The sequence below is a fragment of the Mytilus trossulus genome, chromosome 1 (genome assembly GCF_036588685.1).
Source record: "Mytilus trossulus isolate FHL-02 chromosome 1, PNRI_Mtr1.1.1.hap1, whole genome shotgun sequence".
In the NCBI taxonomy this organism is placed as follows: Eukaryota; Metazoa; Mollusca; class Bivalvia; order Mytilida; family Mytilidae; genus Mytilus; species Mytilus trossulus.
In genome coordinates this window covers 21,671,366-21,694,007 of record NC_086373.1, presented here as the reverse complement: position 1 = coordinate 21,694,007, position 22,642 = coordinate 21,671,366, and the positions used below count along the sequence as shown (strand labels likewise).

Sequence of the window (22,642 nt, the reverse complement as noted above, 5' to 3'; positions counted from 1 at the left end):
TGATGACTGATCCTTAACATTTTCTGGCTAGAATGTGTTTTTAAGAAATCACAGACCCGACATCCTGTTCCGTTTATTTATCGGAAATTTGCTTGATTCACACCTTACTGTACTACAAATTTAACACTATCGTCTTTTGCACATACACTCAGATTATAGATGTATTGGTTTATATATATCTATGCTCTGACTGCAAGCTGCGAGTTTATAGTAGTTCTATCTAACTATATGTCTCGCCAACAACGACACATGAATTGTTCTACCAATTATTTAGTCTCGTACTAAAATTTATGATTTTTCTAAAACACTATTGAAGGCTATGTATAATGTAGAGTGATAGCACTGATTAGAACTACTAAACATATGAGTGAACAATACCAAAGCGACAATACTATAGGGAAAATATCGAAACTGAACAAGACAAGACATACACAAACAATACACTAATTCTGTTCTGAGATTTAAAATAACACTCAAAATAAGAAAATTCTGTGCCCATGTAAAAAACAAATAAATTCCAGGCAATGATACCAATCAATAAATAAAACGAGGTGTATGTTGTAATTCTACATGTGGAATATGGATCCTACAACAACCAGTATATTACCCTAACTTACAAGTTAATTAATTAATATATGTAGCCATGTAAAGGAAGTCACAGTGTTACTTCATAACATAATTAACACTGTGTATCTATAAAACATTAAACTGAACAGTATATGAAGTAAACACGAGAACAGTACGCTCAAGAAAGGAAAATTTACTATAAGGAAATTTATATCATCTGGTCTTTGCTCTACTGTAGCTTCATGTTCAACAATCAATAGGATAAACATTAGCCTTGTTTGTAACAACATATAAAAATATAGTGGAATAATAAGCCTTGTTTGTAACAACATATAAAAATATAGTAGAATAATACATGGCAGAGTCTTTCACGTTAACAGTATTAATTGGTTGACATTTCAAAAGCAACAGTAGACAGATAACTGCATTTATACCAGTACAAAAAGGTCTCCTGCATGCTAAGAGCAGGCTTGACAGTACCTTTTCCCCTCCACTGTTCAGCTTTAAGTTATAAGGGGAATAAAATATGAGAAAATCGGATGTAAGTTGTTTTGCACATGATATGATAAGAATCTTATTGAAAATTGATATACACCATCAAAAGGGTGAGAATAAATGTGACCTCAATTGCTCACTCAATCAATAAAACAGATATGAAATGCTGCACTTATCTCGTTGTCTGTATGTATAACAACAGTTACGATAACATTTGTTACGCAATGTATCGTGTTTGGCAGTTGTTAAGTTAATTATAGAGATACAAAACATTTCGTTTCGTTTCCAAAACAAACAAACAAAAAAATCAACAATAAGATGTTTTGTACGCTTTTCTGGTTACCAAAGTAACAATTATAAAAACAAAAAGATGAAAAATGTTCCAACTTATATTTATATTTAAGTAAAAAAGAATGTTATGATATTTAACCATTTGGCAATACACTATATAAAAAAAGAAGATATAACTACGGTAAAATTGCAATCACGTTTATGAACAATAGGCCTAGTATTTTGTGGGAGAGTGCAACTTTCTGTAAAATTCTCTAAAATGTGCCCAAAAATTATAGTACAATGTTGTCTACAAGAAAGAGGAACATGTTTTGCTAAAGCAATATTTGCAAGTTACATTGGCTGTATGTATTGTGCTGCGAGGATGCTCTAAAAAAAAAACTTGAAGAAAAGCATATGAACACTTCTCTCATTAGGCAGCTTTATAAAAAAACAACTCCGTGTATCCCATACACAAAAACTTAATAAATTATGAAAAGACTTCAAGACTACAATTGCAGTTTAACGCGACAAAAACAAATACTCACTATTGAAAGTTGTATACATATGTAATTTTTCAAAATTCGTCATTTGTCTCCAAGGTTACCATGCATACCACAACTCCTTGTTATAATTTACTGATATCTTGTCATAAATTATAAGAGTTTTCCCTCGGGTATCAGAGATTGTACTTATAGTTAACTTGCCTCGCAGAAAACATTACAGCAGGTGCAAAAGTTAATTCAAATGAAAACATACATATATTCATTCATACACATTTGCAGATGGAACATATGTTTTGATACATTTTCTTGTCTTTAATATCAGAAATATTTGGTAATATGATCACACTTTTCTCTCGTTTACTTTAATACAAGAAAGTTAATACGAATACATATTATTCCTTAATCTTTTTGCGATGTAGACTATAACTAGAAATACACATTTATTCAATTTACAATTGAATGTTATTTTTTTAAAACAATTTTTGCCATGATTATATGACAAATATAATTATCTGACATGAGAACTATAATTAGTGCGCCACTCACCTCAGTTCATCCGCCTGCTAGTCAAATGTCTGATAGTAAGGATGCTCAATCATCAACACATATCACATTTCATAAATCGCTTTAAAAATGCTTCCGTTTTGTTGCATAATTTAGGTGCACTGTTGATTGCCAAATTTTAAATGTTTACTTTTACTTAATAAAAAATAAATTAAACTCTTCGATTTCAGTACTAGAAAAAAAAACTTTGAAGATAGATAAAACTTTCTTTAAAAAAGTTTTGTATTGTTAAGATGTCGAGATGGTGTATTTTCAGAATAAGCTGTTATCATCAACAGTACATCATTGTGTAAGCAGATTTTTTGAAATAAAATTGACATAGAACGTAGAAATTCGACAGCCACGGATTCTTTGTTAGCGACAAAAATGTATCCCTACCAATATCTATCAAATGTCCGTACACGAAAGCTCAATAATTTGACCTTTATGGTATACAAGTTTGGCAGCAAAAATTTGCCTTGTTTAGTAAATATCATGTACCGGTATGTATAAGTCCAGCCCTGGCCTCAATGACTTATTTTCAAATTGTGTTTTGTCACTTTAATGAGACCAGGGCTGGACTTCAGTATGCACCAGCTCTTCTAGACTAACCTAATAACAAGTAATGCAATAGTTTCTCACCACAGACTTTGTAAACACGCGGATTTTAGTCAGTAATTATGTTTTGTAATAGATTATGTAACTTTTTCCAGATGTGAAAGACTTAAATCCAATTTAGATACGTTGTTTTTTTCGTTTAAAATTTTGAGTGCATGTTCACTTTGAGAGCCCACGTGGTCGTGTGGTCTAGCGGGACGGCTACAGTGCAGGCGATTTGGTGTCACGATATCACAGTAGCATTGGTTCGAATCCCGGAGAGGGAAGAACCAAAAATTTGCGAAAGCAAATTTACTGATCTAACATTGTTGGGTTGATGTTTAGACGAGTTATATATATATATATATATATGTACAGTCAAAATAAGGAGGTCTCATATATTCTCCTTGGTCAAACGGACAACCTCTTTTAATAGCATATGTTGTACGGTCTAAGAGGGGAATACAGGCGACCCTATTACTTTAGTAAGACCTTACTTACCATTTCTCTCCGAATTTAAACAAACAAATGCCATAAAATAAAAGAAAGTATTCAGTTGGTGAAATTCCTGTTAATTGGATTTTTTTTAAAATTGAATGCAGTTTATATATTAAGGATCGAGCAACCTTACCTTGAACCAGCATTTTTTTAAAAGTTACATTAAAAATAGAAACACAATTCCGTGCAACGAAAGATAACCTATTGCAAATTCAGAAATATTTTATGGAGAATAAATTAACACGGTGTTTATTCATTCCCCTCTATCATATCTATCTGGCTTAAGTCAACTCGATTCTATGTTTAAAGAATATAGGGAGGGTTGAGATCTCACAAACATGTTTAACCCCGCAGCATTTTTGCGCCTGTCCCAAGTCAGGAGCCTCTGGCCTTTGTTAGTCTTGTATTATTTATTAATTTTAGTTTCTTGTGTACAATTTGGAAATTAGTATGGCGTTCATTATCACTGAACTAGTATATATCTGTTTAGGGGCCAGCTGAAGGACGCCTCCGGGTGCGGGAATTTCTCGCTACATTGAAGACCTGTTGGTGACCTTCTGCTGTTGTTTTTTTATTTGGTCGGGTTGTTGTCTCTTTGACACATTCCCCATTTCCATTCTCAATTTTATATCATTGTTTGTGCAAGTCATTGTTTATGCACATCTTTTGAAGTATATAAAATATTTGCTTATTTATCTAAAGTGCATATGATCACCACTTAATGATGCACACTAGTAGAGTTAAAGTGTTTTTTATGTACTGGATTTGGATTGTATGTACGTGAGTTTAAAAAAGACGAATGGTTGAGATCTTAAAGACAAAGTGTAGCCAGCTTCTTGAAAGTGTTTCCCTGGACTCAGACACCTTGTCAGTAGTAGTTTGTCGTAGATTGGGTGTTAATAACAGACGCTGTTTAATTTATTTACATTTATAGACTTAGGTTCATTTAGAGCTTGATTTATTGTATAGACACCAGTATATTGTTGAACCCTGTATATATTTTTTGTCGTTGGGTTTCTGTCTCCTTGAGACCATTGAACGCATACCCCTTTCTTCTCTTGTATTCATAAAAAAAGCTGTGATTTTCTTTATATGATTTGTAAGACCCTTCAACGACTTTAAGAAAATAATAAAAATAATATCGCATTCATATAATCAATTAAATATTTTCTAATCTTGAATATACATCCATCAATTAAACTGAATCTACAGAAAATCGCACGGCCAGTTTTTTTCATTTGGAAAAGTCTTTTTTACATACCAGTTACACCAGTTTAGTGACAAGTAATTTTTTAACATATATAGAGGATGTTTGTTTTTATGTTATCCAAAATCTACCACATTTTGGGAAATATCGCATCATGCCCAAAAGCTTCACGCCTACGTGTCGTATATTTGTGAACATTTGTTCAAAACATTATAGAGGGGTGAACTTTCTTGAAAACTACCCTCAGAGAAACTACCTTTGGCCGAATAATTTTATGACAGCAGAGATTTTATTTTTACCTTTTTATTTAAATATATACTGACATGCATGTGTCACGACGACTTAGTTTTGAAACTTCGAAAATAAATATTAACTTTTGTATTTGTTTTGAAACGTTTCTGCTAATCGGAAATCAGAAAAGCAAACAAAGAAAATCGTTTTCATAATGCTAATTAATATTTTCGTTCTGAAAACTTTTACTGTATTCTGTATATTGAAAGATGACACAAAAATTATGGCAGATATAGGAACACTGAGATTGCTGTTTTTAGCAGCAAATCTGTTTTTCTGGGTAAGATCGTTTTTTGAACACATACGTTTAGATGAATACTAAGTAAAAATATGTCAAGTTGTTCAAAATGTACGTATTTACATATTTTTGTTATTTAGTTCATTGGCGGAGGACTTCTTGGATTCGTAGGATGGACTTTGAGTACATTGCCGAGTACATCAGGATTTATGTCTGGCAGTTTTGTAAGTATTCTATATGATGATCATAGTTATATATTTCACTACAATGATAATTTCCTTCTTTTAAACAAATAATTTTAGCTGTGACAAATAATATCCAAGCCCCATAGTCCTAAAATAATTTTGACCAAGGATTGTTGTAAATATGTATCATTTGAACTAGAACAAAGTACAATAACTGCCTTATATATTGGTTTGCTTGTCTTGATCAGATGTTTCTGATTTTTACCGATTAAACAATTTTCATATTTCTTTAGGTTTCTTCATTTTTTTATGGTGAAAGTGATCCGCATAGAAAATCCACTCGACCGCTACGCATTCACTACAGTTTATCTAAAATTTTATTTTGCTAAATGTATCTTTATTTATGTTTTCCGATTCTCCATACGACGGAATTATTGTAAAACAAATAAAAAGTATTTCATCTTGAGTCTTGAGTAAAAAAACAACCTTATCATAGTTAAGTAATAAAACTAGTATATACTGCAAAGAAATGTTTAAGGACTGCAAATATAATATAAGAAATATGAAAACAGATATATATACAATGTAAAGATAAAATGAAATATGAATAAAACAAAGGCTTATTTTAAGACCCTCTAGCAAACACCGAGATGAAAAACAGCTATTAAAACGATGGTTTTTTTTTTTTATTTAAATGTATATGATTGATTACTTCCTGAAGTATTTATTTCATCAAATCGTCTCTTGACGTATATAATATATCTGCATTACTAGTGTTGTTTACAGTCATTAATGAAGTCAGTCGTTGCGGTTTACACATGTATACATGTAGTCATCCCCTGAATGTTGTGTAAAGAAAACGCCCTTACATTGCCTTCCTCCTTCAGAAATATTCATATGAAAACAACATTACCAAAGTTCTCTACTATTAGATAATATGGATTATATATGATCATATATGAACAAACTAAGTAAATCTCGAACATACATCGCCATGAAAATTTTCGTAAATAAGTTTGTTTATAGTATTCCATGCGGAATGCGAGTCTTATGTAGAAAGTATTCCACATTGAATACTGTAGATCAAAAACAAACTTTTAATTTGAAGGTCATGTACATTGTTTTAACAAATAATAACACAAAAATAATAACCCAAACAGTAACCGGCGAGATCTTACTATATATATATATATATATATATATACAACTCGTCTAAACATCAACCCAACAATGTTAGATCTGTAAATTTGCTTTCGCAAATTTTTGGTTCTTCCCTCGCCGGGATTCGAACCCATGCTACTGTGATATCGTGACACCAAATCGCCTGCACTGCAGCCGTCCCGCTAGACCACACGACCACCTGGGCTCTCAATAAAAAGAGCTTTCGGTGGCCATATGTTACCTTTCTACGTCAGTTTTAATCTAGCGGCGTACTACAGTACATGATATATAAGGCATGAAGATGTTATTGTTACAGATCAGCTAAATTATCTATAGTAAAGGATCCTACAAATTAATGTAAGATACAGTCACAGAAAATAATTATATTCATAAGTACGTCTGAGTCAGTGACAACCCTACAACAGATGTATCCATCGGATCGCCATCAATGATGGTGATACATGGCTGTGTACATAATGTATATACAACTCGTCTAAACATCAACCCAACAATGTTAGATCTGTAAATATATATATATATATGGGTTCGAATCCCGGCGAGGGAAGAACCAAAAATTTGCGAAAGCAAATTTACAGATCTAACATTGTTGGGTTGATGTTTAGACGAGTTGTATATACATTATGTACACAGCCATGTATCACCATCGTTGATGGCGATCCGATGGATACATCTGTTGTAGGGTTGTCACTGACTCAGACGTACTTATGAATATAATTATTTTCTGTGACTGTATCTTACATTAATTTGTAGGATCCTTTACTATAGATAATTTAGCTGATCTGTAACATTAACATCTTCATGCCTAATATATCATGTACTGTAGTACGCCGCTAGATTAAAACTGACGTGGAAAGGTAACATATGGCCACCGAAAGCTCTTTTAATGAGAGCCCAGGTGGTCGTGTGGTCTAGCGGGACGGCTGCAGTGTAGGCGATTTGGTGTCACGATATCACAGTAGCATGGGTTCGAATCCCGGCGAGGGAAGAACCAAAAATTTGCGAAAGCAAATTTACAGATCTAACATTGTTGGGTTGATGTTTAGACGAGTTGTATATACATTATGTACACAGCCATGTATCACCATCATTGATGGCGATCCGATGGATACATCTGTTGTAGGGTTGTCACTGACTCAGACGTACTTATGAATATAATTATTTTCTGTGACTGTATCTTACATTAATTTGTAGGATCCTTTACTATAGATAATTTAGCTGATCTGTAACAATAACATCTTCATGCCTAATATATCATGTACTGTAGTACGCCGCTAGATTAAAACTGACGTGGAAAGGTAACATATGGCCACCGAAAGCTCTTTTAATGAGAGCCCAGGTGGTCGTGTGGTCTAGCGGGACGGCTGCAGTGCAGGCGATTTGGTGTCACGATATCACAGTAGCATGGGTTCGAATCCCGGCAAGGGAAGAACCAAAAATTTGCGAAAGCAAATTTACAGATCTAACATTGTTGGGTTGGTGTTTAGACGAGTTGTATATATATATATACAACTCGTCTAAACATCAACCCAACAATGTTAGATATATATATACTGTAATTTGTTGGACGGGCAACGACATTGAAAAAATATATACCATGTATAAGCATCAGAATCGAAGAAATGTATAGGAAGATAGCAGATTTCATCATGAATTAAAAACTGAATGGTCAGTGTAGTCCTGTAGGTTCTACACAAGTTGCCAGTTGACTCATTTTGCTTTTTTTTTTTTATAATTTTTACAACAAGAAAGCAATGCAAAAAAAAGATATATATTATAGATTCTAATTTAATAGTATTATAGGGTTATTGCATAAAAATATTGGGGATTATTCCATATTGATAAAATATTAGTAGGGTTTTCTATATGAATGGGATTTTGAATAAATAAGCATATTCACCTGCGGAAAAAGGATATTCACCGCGCAAAACGTCGCGTGCTTTTAGGTGTATAATTTTGGTAAAAACACGTTTGATGTACAATTGGTTTTAGTAAATATTTTCCATTACAATTTAATTTCTCTCGGAATATGGAATAAAACATTTACTGTCTTTTGTTTCGGTAAATTTGTGGTTTTATTGACTTTTGAAAAACTGATATTCACTTCGGCCGTTGGCCTCAGTGAATATCAGTTTTTCAAAAGTCAATAAAACCACACATTTACCTCACCAAAAGACAGTAATTGTATAATATTGTTCCGAGTATATCTTCTACGAGGGACAGTATTCCCCAATATTCATACAATAACCCTTTAATTGTATACAAATATAATATTTGTAAGTAAAAATTGGTTAAACTAAGATTTTGTCGTTGATGACGTCATGGATTTCTAAGATTTATTGCACTAGTGCAATATTGGAATTTAATGCACGCTAACTGTTGGTTACTTTATGTGGGAAATATTATATTGCTATACATCAACACGTTATATAATACTGGAAAAGAAATAAGTGTTATAGTACATATACAAGCATCAACATCAATATATCTGACTCTGACCTTTGTTCGTATGCTTACCAATCATTTACATTTTTGTTATTGCACTAAAATCTATTTTAATAATATGTTGTCATTTTTTTCCACCAGAATGATATCACGATGTGTTTTATTTCAGTTAGTATTTTATGCCGGCATAGCCATTGGTGTCCTAATAGCTCTTGCTGGTAAGTTGAAAACAAGTACCTAATATCATAAAGAATGATAACGACTATAAAATAAGATTAAAAAAAGATGTGTAAACAGATCTCTGCACAAAAAGAATGGTAAAATAATTTTCACAAAATATCAAATTTTGAAGTTATTCGAATCTTACAATGTGTCACTTTTTTCATTTGTATAGTCTTAATTAACAGTAACAAGAAAATAGGGATCAAATCAACACAGAGTGGTACAGAATGTTTTTTGAGTTATTCCGCTTTGTTTAAGAATAACTTTTAAACATCCAATAGAACCATTTCAATAAAACTGCTAAAAGAAATATTTTGAATAATGATAGTACTAACATGAAGTTTTAGAAGAAATTAGACAGCAATGAGAGACACGTTAGAAAACCAAGATAATGAACATCTAAATACAGATTAAAAGGAAAACATTCCTTAGAAGAAGAAAAAAATAAAAGGAAAAGTAAAAACAAGGATTGGATATCAAACCATTAATAAATTATTTATAGTTTTTATGGCCCCGAAGTTGTCGGTGCCATATAGTTTTACCCTAGTCCGAAATTCCGTCTTTCCGTTTTTTTCTAAACGCCTTCAGATATTGGGCTGAATTTTAGTATTTGAGTTAGCCATGATGAGTTTCAGATCAATTTTAAGTTTCGTTCCCCTCCACTAATTTTTGCCGAAATTACGGGCTTTGGACTTTGAGAAATGGTTGAAAATCACAGTTATATGGACTTTTTTCTAAACGCCTTCAGATATTGGGCTGATTTTTGGTATGTGAGTTAACTATGATGAGTTATAGGTCAAGCTTAAGTTTCGTTACGCTCCGCTTATTTTCGCTGAAATTACGGGCTTTGGACTTTGATAAATTATTGAAAATCACAGTTTTTTTCTCTATTTCCCTCCAGATTTTTAGCTGATTTTTGATATGTGAGACTACCATCATGTTTGTGTCCACATTTGTTTATATTGAAATTGCAGAATTTTCAACTTTTTGGGACGGGGCCATTCGTGTCGCTTTGACACATCTAGTTTTAAGAATGTTAGATGCTCTTGTTTTGAAACATAAGCTGAAGAACTGCTAAATGTATTCCATATTTGAATAAATATGAAACAATTATTAAAAGTGTACACTATTTTCTTTGAATTCATGTTCTTTTTAGAATATACTTACTATTATAGGACTCGTAGGATGTCTTGGCGGCATGTTTGGAAGCATGCTATTATTGAAAGTGGTAAGTTTTTGTTATCAATAAATAATTACATTAGATGTATGTTTCATTATAATACGTTATTCTGATTGGCTAACAGCACATCACATGTTATTCCAATCAATTGCATGAGACAATAACATTTATCATGCATGATGACACGAGGTCCCACAATAAAGTGCACAGGTGAATATAACAAAACTGGATAAAAATCGTGTTTTCATGATCCTAGCTAAAAAATGTAATTATAAGCATTGAATGCTTCTTTTTGTAACTTTATAGGGTTGTAAAAGCGTTGACCGTGCGTACATTTTTAGAATGAAGCGCTTCCGCGCTTCATACAAAATGTACTTCGGTCAACGCTTTTACCCCCCAATAAATTTACAAAAAGAAGCATTCAATTCTTAAGTAAATTGTAAGAAGGAATGATAATATGCGCTGGTTTTGGTATATTGGGAAATCGAAGATTATTTTGAGAACGTTTTTAACCGATACATCCATCGGCGTTAAATTTCAGAATTTCATTCAATTTTTAAGAAAAGAAAACCCTCAGTAGTAGATCAAAGTGTCCTGGTTATATGGCCAATTCTGCAGGAGTCTGAAACACCGCCCACTTACTGTTCATAGATCTTTAAAACACGTTGCTCATAAGGGAAATGAAAATCATTTTTTCATAAACACCAAACTCAATCAATCAATATCAACAACAAGGCATACAGATAAGTGGATGATCGGATTTATCCAATCGAGGTACCTACATAATACATTTTTTCTATTGTACATTCTGTAGTTCAAAATTTCGCATATTTTTATACTGACGCATTTCAAAATTTTAAATTAAAAACTTAAAAAAGCGAGGAATAAAAGTACATCAGACCGTCCTACGGAAAAAAAAATGATGTTCAAAATCTCTCATGTGGAGGACTACTCCCATCTAAAGTTGATTGTCAATTGTATTGGTGAAGTATGCATAAAAATATTTGTTTTATTATATTTATTCATCCTTAAACACTTTTGTTAACATTGCAGTACCTTGGACTTTCAATGACGTTTGGAATGATAGAGATTATTCTGATTATCGTAGTGTACACGCAAAAAGATCAGGTATGCTTCTTTTATATATATTTATAAAGTTATGTAGGTATAACAATTTCCAGATAAAAGAGTCTATTGTACTAGGAATGTTATGAAATTTACAAGAAGTTGAATTGAACACTTTTTCTTCAAAAAATTCCGCAAAAACAACTTGTCAGAGTTCCTTCAGACACTTGTCAAAACAAGTAGATCAAAGAAGCCAGATTCTTTAATTTAACATTCAGATATAGTGATGATGTTCTTTCCATTAACAATCCAAAATTTTCTGATTTGATCCATTAATATATCCTTCAGAACTAGAAATTAAAGAAACAACAGACACAGCTTCCTCTGGTTCATTTTATACTTATGAATATAATTTGACATACGCTGTCATCTCAGTACTAGAACCTATAACAAACGAGACAATTTCAACTTTGAAATTATCAATCCCCCACCTTATTTGCAATATACCTACTTCACCTGCATATCGGATATACATTTCCCAACTTTTGATGATAAAGAATACTTTTTGCTTGGTCTACTGCAGGGCCGTAAATTGACTGTCCTGTAAGGGGAGGCAGTTTATTATCGCCTAGCGAAGCGAGACAAAAAAAATGTGAACCCATTCCATGCAGAAACAGGATATTATTTTGGGCCTTTTCCTTGTATGTAATGTACCTCCCAAGAATACACGACTTGTTAATTTTTTGTTACCTTTCAATAAATATGCGCCTGGAATATACTGCAGTTCTTGCTGATTATTTTCTCCCAGTACGTGTCTGGATTCAAGCCTTATTGACCAAGCTATCATTTGAGTCTATGAGTGTCATAACAAGCCTGTTCTTTGATCACTTGTTTTCTTCCAAAGTTGATGTTAAAGGTAGCTGTATTTGTGCTGATAGACTATTAAGACCTTAGGCTGTAAAACTTGGTGGTACTCCGAGCCATTTTTAAGGTGTCTGTTAATCTTTCTTTATGTGGCTTCGACTGTTGTTGCTGTCATCTCATGTATCATAAGAAGCAATGTTAGTTTTGGTATATCCAATTCTTAAACTTCCCAGGAAATCAACCTTTGTCTACCTCATGAAGCTATTCTGCACCCTGTGTCTGTACTGTCTTCATATTGATGTTGTCTTTTAGGGTGTCATCAAAAATTTTTTCAAGGCAGTTATATATAATATGGTTATCTATGATTGTTGGTGTTTCATCACCTAAATCTTAAACTGGAACTGTGCAGTTATCTGATTCCTTCTGAGTATCATTGATCTTGACTTTTTTAGCTTAAATTTCATCCTGGCCCACGAGACTACTTCTCTTGCTTGAAATTAAAATGCCGTTGTTACTGTAAGGTCATCCATGGTCCATTGGTTGCTGGTAGAACAATCACTGAATCTGTCTTTGGACCTCTTGGTCTCATTCAGATTCCTTCATTATGACATTCTTGCTCATAATGAATAGTATCGGTGAGATGGTACAAACCGTTACTATTGCTTTCTCTATGATATGCCATGCTTTGTCTAATAATCTACAGTAAATCACAGCTGTATACCACCAAATTAATTTTGTACTTTTTTCAATATTCGATTTGGAATGCGGTAGTGATCCATTGCCATCTCTATCAATTTGTGTGGGTCTGATCCATAAGCATTTGCATGTTGGCGTAGGACACTATTATGTTCTACACACCCCGAAAAACCTGCAATGCCTCCTTTTTACATATAGATGTAACCATGCAACCATCCTCTACACTTTGTAATTCTGTTTACCAATATAGAGAAGTAAGTTCACCCCTCTACACTAAGCAGTAACATTGTTCTAAAATGTGAAACATCTTTTGAATCTTTTTCCTTTGGTACAAAGTAGCCTTCTGCCTTCTGGCAGCTTTCTGGAACGGTCCCGTTTTCCATAGTGTTCTAAATAGCTGCCTTCGTGTGTTTTGGTATTTCTTGTTTACTTTGTATGTTACACCGCTGTATCCAGGTGCTGATTCTCTTGTCTTTTTCCCCACCTACTGAACTTCTTTCCATGTCGGTTTCTTTGTTTCAAAGTCTATTGTTGATTGTTCTTCTTCTTAAACTCTTGGACAATATCCCAAAGGTACATATATCCCTTTGTCTCAGAGTGTTTCATGCAGATACTTTTCTACTTCATCCTTTCTACAATGCAGATGTTGAAAAGGTGTGTTCTGTGTCTTATAATTAACTAGAAATAATTAAACCTAGCCGCTTTGCAACACAATTTATAAATATTTTGGCTTTGAACTTCTCTGAAGAGACATTGTTTGTCGAAATTCGCTTCTGAGCATACATATTTGTACCGTTAATGTTATTTTTACCATTGGGTCGATACCTCTGCTGTTGGAACTGTTTGTTTCAGAGGGTACTACCAGCTAAGTAGCCAGCACTTCAGCACTGGTAAAAAACGGGTATCATTTCATTGAAATTTTTAGTTATAAAATTATTGAAATATTCTGTTATTAAATCATTGAAATATTCTGTTATAAAATTATTTACATTTGTTATGAAATTTTAAAAACCAATTGAAATAATGGAACATTTGGCCCTCTTATATAGGTCTGTTGTCTGTGTTATGCTATACTTATGGGGTTAAGTAGGTCCTTTCAGATATTATCAGCTCTTCAACGTTTGTATTTAGTTTTTGATTTAAAAATATTTTGGCTGCAATCATACAACAAGTACCGTTAATGTCATGTTAAATTGTCTGACATAAATCCTATCAAAAGTTAAAAATACAAGTCACAGATAAAACGGAAATTCTGACAATATTTTGCTTAAAGACGTTGTTTACTATAAAAATAAATTTAGATAAAATAATGGCGGATGGATGATAAATGATACAGGCAAATAAATTCTACAATAACGGTACAGAGGTAAAACAAAACAGTTATCTGGCTTCTCTTAATTGTGCCGTTAGTAGCCCTATTGTTCTATGTTGAATATCTGCAATTTGGAAATAAAAACAAAACTATTAAAACGAGAAAATGAAGCACTATGCATGATATATTTTGAAAATAATACTTTTTAAAGGTTTGTGTGGAAAGTAATATGATGAAAATGCTAATAGGTCATTTTTTATTGTTAACCTTTAGATACCCTCCATATTAGAAGCCACATGGAATGAAGTGAACGATGAAGCCAGATACACAATTCAGACTGGGGTAAGTTGATACTACAGTTTTCTAATGGTCTTGTCCATATTCACGAGAAAACCTTTACTTTTCAGTTTGACAATATATAAGTTTGATAATAATTCCTAACCTTATACATATATCAGCTGTTTTAAAGCATTCTGAGATATAAATTTAGTTTTCTATTTTCAAATCTGATAATTTCACATGCTATATGTTTCTTTTTAAAATATCATAAACGGTAAATGCACTAAGTCATCCAGTAACAGTGCTAAGTTTCTTATTTCTTCATTTATGTTGAGGATTCAAAGTGAGTGTAAGGAAATGTGAAACAAAAAAGAAATTAGTTAAGTACGAAGATTAGATTTTGAATAATAATAGATCTTTTTTAGTTGAAATGTTGTGGAATAAAAAGTTATAGTGAATATGGCAGTGACTATGCCAGCTTTCCTGACAGCTGCTTTAAAGTATCAGAGATGTTTGGAACAGTTACTGCAAAACGAGAATCAACACTCTATACCGTAAGTATGAATTACCATTGTTTAATGAAAATAAATATAAGAAGATTTGGCATGACTGCAAATAGACAACTCTCAATCCAAGTCACAATTCGTGAAAGTGAACCATTATAGGTCAAACTAAAAACTGTTAATTCAAGTGCAAAGAAGACTCCTTTAATTTAATGTAAAATTAAGAAGATGTGATATGATTACCAATGAGACAGCTTTTTACCAGATCCCAAATGACATATAAGTGAACACATATAGTCACCATACGGCTTTCAACAATGAGCAATACTCATACCGCATCATCAGCTATAAAAGTCCCTGAAATGACTTATGTAAAATAATTCAAACGAGATAACAACCGGTCTGATTTATTTACAAAACAATGAACGAAAAACAAAAGTGGTATATAGACACAAGTGACAACCACTGATTTACCGGTTCCTGACTTGGGCCTACCACAAATGGCAAAATAAAAAGCTCAAACACATCAAACGAATGGACAACAACTGCCATATTCCTGACTTGGGACATGCATTTCTTTATGTAGAAAAATGATGGATTGAACCTGGTTTCATACCTAGCTAAACCTCTCACTTGTATGATAGTCGCATCAAATTCCATTATATTGACCACAATGCTTGAAGAAAACAAACAGACGCAATAGGTAAAAATGTCAAAAATAGTGGTTCAATCAATACATTAAGTATGAATGAGCACCCTTTACTTCAAGTATGAATCAATATCCGTTACTTCATGTTTGTATACACAATATGTACCATATATACGTATGAAAGCAACATATTACACGTTAGATGTTTCAAACAACACTTTACGTTTTTCTAAATGTATTTTTTTAAATCAGCACGCGTTACTGGTAGTATAAAGTAACAACTCGAATAACCATTGTACTCAAATAATAATCAACTCTTAACAGCAAGTTCGAATTTGTACTGTAAATATCTTTTATTTTTTTAAAAGAGTGTTGTTTTTTGTCCACTTGATTATGAATCAACATTACCATATAAGCGGAGGATTTGGCTAGCATTTAAACCAGGTTCAACTCATAATAGTTTCTCAAAATTCCTGTACCAAGTATATAATATGATTGTTGTTATATATGTTATATACAGTCCGTTTCTATGTATATATGCGTTTGGGTTTGCTTTTGTTGAAGGTTAGTGTTTCTGTGTTCCGATGTTTTCCTCTAATAATTGATGTCTTTTGCTCGATTTTAGTTTGTTACCCGGATCTGTTTTTGATAATCGAATTATGTTTATTGAACAGCGGTCAACTACCGTTGCCTTTATTTCTTTACCAAGAACCTTTTTGACTGTTGTACCCCAATTTTGAATTTCTTACCTATAATTTCTCTTTTGTTTCATTCACACATTGTTGTCAATATAGTGGAATTATATGCGACTGCATGTTATACAAGGTTTAGAAAATATAAAATTCAATCATTTCTACAGCGGTAAATGCCGGTACCAAGTCAGGAATATGAAAATCTCGGACTTTCCGTTTTGAATGTTTCCTTGTAGTTTAGTATTTTTGTATTCTAATTATATGTTTTGTCCTGTTGTCATACTTTTGTCTTAGTTCAAAATATCATTTTATAAATTATACATGTCCGAATCGATTTTTTTGTGTATTTAGTTTCTCTAGGAAAGCCCAAAAAAACCGACATATTTGAAATTCAGGAATATACAAATACATGTAAACATTAGGAGGTTAACAAACTACGCAGCAAATAAACGTTAAAATTTAATGCAATTTGTTCTCTTTGTTCTCATATACTCCTTTTTGGTTCAATCGATTAGATTTATGTTTTAATCCGAAAAAAATGTAACTTTTCATTTGATTTTGTGTTTAGAGTAAATATTTACATTAATTTTTAGATATCGTGCCTATCTGCAATCCAAACATGGCTGACAGACAATATGGCAATATGGATCGCTGTCCTCGTTGGAATCGCTCTAGTACAGGTAATTATATAAATCACCCCACATTTTGTAAACAGACAAAACCTAATCTCTTTACTCATATATTTTAAGAGAACCATATTAATTTTAATGAAAAATATTTCCTTTATTTGATACTTCATATGCATAGCCTGGAACTAAATTTAAACGTAAATATTTATAAAGAAAAAAACTATGATTTCTAGAGAATGAACTTTATTTGCAGAAATGCTAGTTACTGTGACAGCGGATAAACTTAAGGCCTATTGATATCGTTAATAAGAGTAGCAATAGTTTGGTGGTGTTGAAATAAAGTTAATACGATCAAAATATGCATACAAATTAAGGGAAACAACTGAGGGGATTGACCAAACTCTGAAAGGATCGATACCGCGTATGTTGACAGGGTATTCATCGGCTAATATGGAATAAACCGTCACATAAATTAAGAATCAACCAACATTAACCTTACGGAACGCGAAACACGTGTTGGATTCATCGAGAAGACGACAATTCTGATTTAATATTTAAGATCGCCAAAACTTGTCTCTCGTGTGTTGAGACACAAAGACATTGTATTGGCCAACCAATTCGTGGTGATGATCATACCACTTCCATAGGGTCTGTTTTTACTTCTTCGTTCTCATAACCCTGACGAACACGATTTGCATTACATGCACAACCCTGTTAATGCAGTCTGTATAATGCGAACATACACGTACAAAACGTTTCAATTGAGATATGTGAACGTCCCACGGTTGGGCTGATACTATGTTACTACAGAGAAATTGGAAGTTGACAATGTGGTATCTAAGATCGTCGTGCTTTTCAGTTGTCCTACACAGCTACTTTTGCAAAGGTACTATTTCTGTACTAAAAATCTGTAGTGCTGGAAATTTACTTTTAATATTCAGTATTATTTTGTTACTTTAAAATTATTGTAATATATAGGTACCTGTATTTAACAGTACTTGATTTGTACTTGAAATTTAGATACTACAGAGTTTTGGTTATTACCGTTATATTTTCAGCATTTTGAAAGTTTTTCTATTTCAAATGTCATAAAATTATGATTTTCAAACATGGAATATTGTATTATTTCTGTACCAAAATATTTAGTACAAATCAAGTACTGTGAAATACAAGTACCTAAATATTACAATAATTTAAAGAAATAGTACTAAATATTAAAAGTAAATTGCCAGTACTACATATTTAAGTACAGAAATATAAACTATGCAAAAGTAGCTGTGTAGTTTAAATGGCTTCTTTGAAGATGCAAGAAAAAAGACAAAATAAGATACAAAAGGGCCATTCAAATATCTTAAGCTGAAAATAATCGGACAACGCCATGAAAAACGAAAATACTAACACAAAGCACAAAATTTATAACAAACGACTGAGCAACACGAACGCCACCAAATACCAGGGGTGATCTCAGATGCTTCGAAAGGATAATCATATACCGCTCCACTTGTCAACACGGTGTTTATCACGTTGCGATAAGACGTGTCACGGTACTTGTCTATCCCAAATTCATGTATTTGGTTTTGATGTTATATTTGTTATTCTCGTGGGATTTTGTCTGATGCTTGGTCCGTTTCTGTGTGTGTTACATTTAAGTGTTATGTCGTTGTTCTCCTCTTATATTTAATGCGTTTCCCTCGGTTTTAGTTTGTTACCCCGATTTTTTTTTGTCCATGGATATATGAGTTTGAACAGCGGTATACTACTGTTGCTACTATTTGATATGTAAGAACTAACTCAGTATGTCACATACGAAGAAAGAGGAAGAGATTGTGGTAACGACAATTGGTACAGTTTTTGGAGGGGAGATTTCTACCTTATCGCTTGAAACCTTTGGTTTAATAGTTTCATCGAAAAATCCTTCAACTCATAGGTTATAAATATTTTCTAAATAGTGATCCAAGATTGTAATAGGTACCATGCATATAATTTTAAACTTGCGTACATTTCTTGTTTAAATCCAATTAGAAATGAAACATTTTTCCACTTAAAAAATTCGTTTCTTTTATAGAAATAATTATATTTCTCTCTTTGGCAAAATTATTTCAAACAGTAACAAAATTATGTATTGTACTAGTATTTGTAGTTCATAATTTAAACAGTTAATATAATTATGTTGACTTATAGATAGGTTTTCGTTCGACTTTTGGTTTGTGTCTCATTCATGTTTACTGTTTTGGCTTGATGCCAATGAAACAGCAAGGGTTGACGTGTATTTTGATCTGAGCGTCACTGATGAGACTTATGAAGATGAAACGCGCGTCTGGCATATCAGAATTATAATCCTGGTACCTTTGATAACTAGTTACACCAATGGGTCGATGCCACTGATGGTGGACATTTCGTCTCCAAGGGTATCACCAACTCAGTAGTCAGCACTCCGGTGTTGACATGAATATCAATATTGTGGTCATTTTTACAAATTTCCTGTTTACAAAACTTTAAATTTTTCAAACTTAAGACTTTCTTATCCCATGCATAGATACTAAGCAGTATTTTGCACAATGTTTTTGAATTTTGGGTCCTCAATACTCTTCAACTTTGTACTTGTTTGGCTTTATAACTATCTTGATCTGAGTGCCCTTGATGAGTCTCATTTAGACGAAACTCGCATCTGGCGATAACTGATAACTATAGTATTAAATTATAATCCTGGTACCCGTGTTAACTATTTACACCACTGGGTTGATGCCACTGCTGTTGGACGTTTTGTCTCCGAGGGTATCACCAGCCCAGAAGTCAGAACATCGGTGTTGACATGAATATCAATACTATGGTCATTTTTTTTAAATTTCCTGTTTACATAACTTTGAATTTTTCGAATAACTAAGGATTTTCTTAGTCCAGCCATGGATTGCCTTAGCCGTATTTGAAACTTTTTTGGGGGGGTATTTTGAGTCATCAATGCTCTTCAACTTTGTACTTGTTTGGCTTTATAACTATTTTGATCTGAGTGACCTTGATGAGTCTCATGTAGACGAAACTCGCATCTGGCGATAACTGATAACTATGGTATTAAATTATAATCCTGTACCCGTGATAACTATTTACACCACTGGGTTGATGCCACTGCTGGTGGACGTTTTGTCTCCGCGGGTTTCACCAGCCCAGTAGTCAGCACATCGGTGTTGACCTGAATATCAATACTATGGTCATTGTTTTAAATTTCCTGTTTACAAAACTTTGAATTTTTCGAATAACTAAGGATTTTCTTATTCCAGGCATAGATTACCTTAGCCGTATTTGACACATTTTTTTTTTAAATTTTAAGTCATCAATGCTCTTTTACTTTGTACTTGTTTGACTTTATAACTATTTTGAGCTGAGCGTCGCTGATGAGTCTTATGTAGACAAAACGCGCGTCTGACGTATACAATTATAATTCTGGTACCTGTGATAACCAAGATTGCGTTAGAGTACACAATTATAACAGTTAATACTGGATACACTGTACAAGCATCGTTTTATCTAGACTGGTTTCCGATCGCAATATTAAGTATGTTACACATATAACAATATGCGGGATAGTCCGAAACAGTTACCATCGAACACTAAACGATAGGAAGAGAACATTATATCGTGGTGGACTTATATAACAACCTTGTACGCACGATTCTTCTAAGAAAGACTTAACTGTGACACTCGAATGAAAACGTAAAAACTCCAAAAGCGCTGAGGACCAAAATTTTCAAATGTTGCACAATATGGCAGTTTTTGGAGATAAAAAGTTTTGTAAACAGCCATTTTTTTACTACTGGACTTGTGATACTATCGGAAAGAAATTTCCACTATCAATGGCATTGACCAAGAAATTACAAAGTTTTGAAAAAAATTGAAAATTTGTACACAAATTCTGTTAAACTTACAGTATGTACAAAATTACAAATTATTCAAATTTATATCCAGTAGGTTTGCATATTGAATAACGGAATAATAAATAATTATCTCGGAAATTATGTTTCATAGGCTGGAGGCATACAAACAGGAAGAAATGAATCATAGCCCGGTCGGATTCTTCTGTTCTGTTTTCAATCAAATTATGAAATTATTTTTTAACTATTTACTTTTCACTCCAACCTTAATTTGCTTTCAGATAGTCAGTGGAATGTTGTCTTGTCAAGTCTTCACTCGTCTCCACGAAAAGGTAAGAGTAAGACCGATGATGGGCGAGGATCCGAACGAGCTTAATCTAGCAGGTTCAAAATCCAAACAGGAAGAATTGAATGATTTGGACTTGACCGAAAACGAAAGAAATATAGATGGCGCTAGTTGTAATTCTACATCTACGATAGAACAAGAGGAAGGCCATAACAGAAAAAACGCTGGCATTGTTGCTGTGGTAAATTTAGAAAGTAACGACAATCTGGAAGATTCTATGTCCGAAAAAGATATAAACGATAAGGAGTTTGAGTTCAAATCTGAACCACAGTTAAATGCTGATGACCTTGAAAAAAGTTTACACTTTGCTGAAAAAAATGCTGATAGTGATGATGAAAATGTGCAAGAACAAAAACTGTATACAGAGAGTACTAAAGAACTGTGTCCCCCTCCTGTTGTGAGTAAGGACGAAGCTAGTCGATCTAGATCTGTCATTACAAATGACTCAAATGACGACCCGAGTCGAGATAAAACGATCGACAATAACGAAAATTCTTCTGTCCGATCAGAGTCAGTTTCATCTTATAAACATATGTCAGATAGCAGACGACAAATCAGTGTTTCTGATGAAAACAATTTTGAACCAGAAGTAAAGTCTTAGAAAATCCATGATGATAACTTAAAAATAGTCTTTATCAGATATTTCATTTAGTAATTAACATTTGTATAAGATAAACTATGTACATGACAGAGTGGACGCTTTACAAAACAATATTAATTTGAAGAATCTGGACATGAAAAATTATCCATGTATACAGTTCATTCGTTTATTAAACATGATTAAATATTAGAAAACTTAAAAAAAAGTTTCAACAATTATATAATCAACTTTTTGATAATTCTTCATAAATAAACAACCATCAAAGCACCATTTATTGGTTACATGTAGCATTAATAATATCAACTTATAAATACTATACTTGTACAAAAATACATGCTATGCTAGGTTTCAATGGCTCTTAAATATTCATACATGATTTTGAAGAAAAAACGATTCAATTGCTTAAATTGAAATCGTTCCTGACAAATTGTCACATATTCATGTGTTTCCGTAAATCTGAAAGAAATTTGATTATATCATTTATGGGTAGACTTCACATAGATAAATTCAGCGTATTTGACGTGAAACTGTACTTATGTATCCCGTCATACTTTAAAGCACACCATTATTTTATTTATTATTATTACTTTTACTGTTAAGTCTGTTTTTGTTATATAAACTTTACGTAAGTCTTCATTTATGTATGCCGTCATACGACAAAATTATTTTATGTCTACCTGTGCGAATTTCATACGCGCATTTTTAAACCAGTAATGA

General features: G+C 32.8%; 2 protein-coding genes across 7 annotated transcripts in view; one reads left to right on the top strand and one right to left on the bottom strand.

The window, feature by feature from the left end:
• The window catches only part of LOC134718752 (band 4.1-like protein 2), a 68,339-nt gene extending 65,833 nt beyond the window's left edge, over nt 1-2,506 (bottom strand). For 5 of the 6 annotated variants that reach the window (XM_063581439.1, XM_063581458.1, XM_063581467.1 and 2 more), the window contains exon 1: nt 2,385-2,506. The gene's annotated coding sequence lies outside the window, so the exon portion shown is untranslated. The remainder of the gene's footprint in view (nt 1-2,384) is intronic. The other variant, XM_063581495.1, reaches the window with a different exon arrangement.
• Nucleotides 2,507-5,164: 2,658 nt separating this feature from the next.
• On the top strand, nt 5,165-22,398 carry LOC134718730 (CD82 antigen-like). Its single transcript, XM_063581421.1, has 9 exons — nt 5,165-5,254; nt 5,353-5,436; nt 9,191-9,239; nt 10,419-10,471; nt 11,477-11,551; nt 14,634-14,702; nt 15,065-15,193; nt 17,077-17,163; nt 21,260-22,398. Exons 1-9 carry the CDS (start codon nt 5,198-5,200, stop codon nt 21,923-21,925), a joined length of 1,269 nt encoding a protein of 422 aa, XP_063437491.1. The 5' UTR covers nt 5,165-5,197; the 3' UTR covers nt 21,926-22,398.
• Nucleotides 22,399-22,642: the final 244 nt, after the last annotated feature.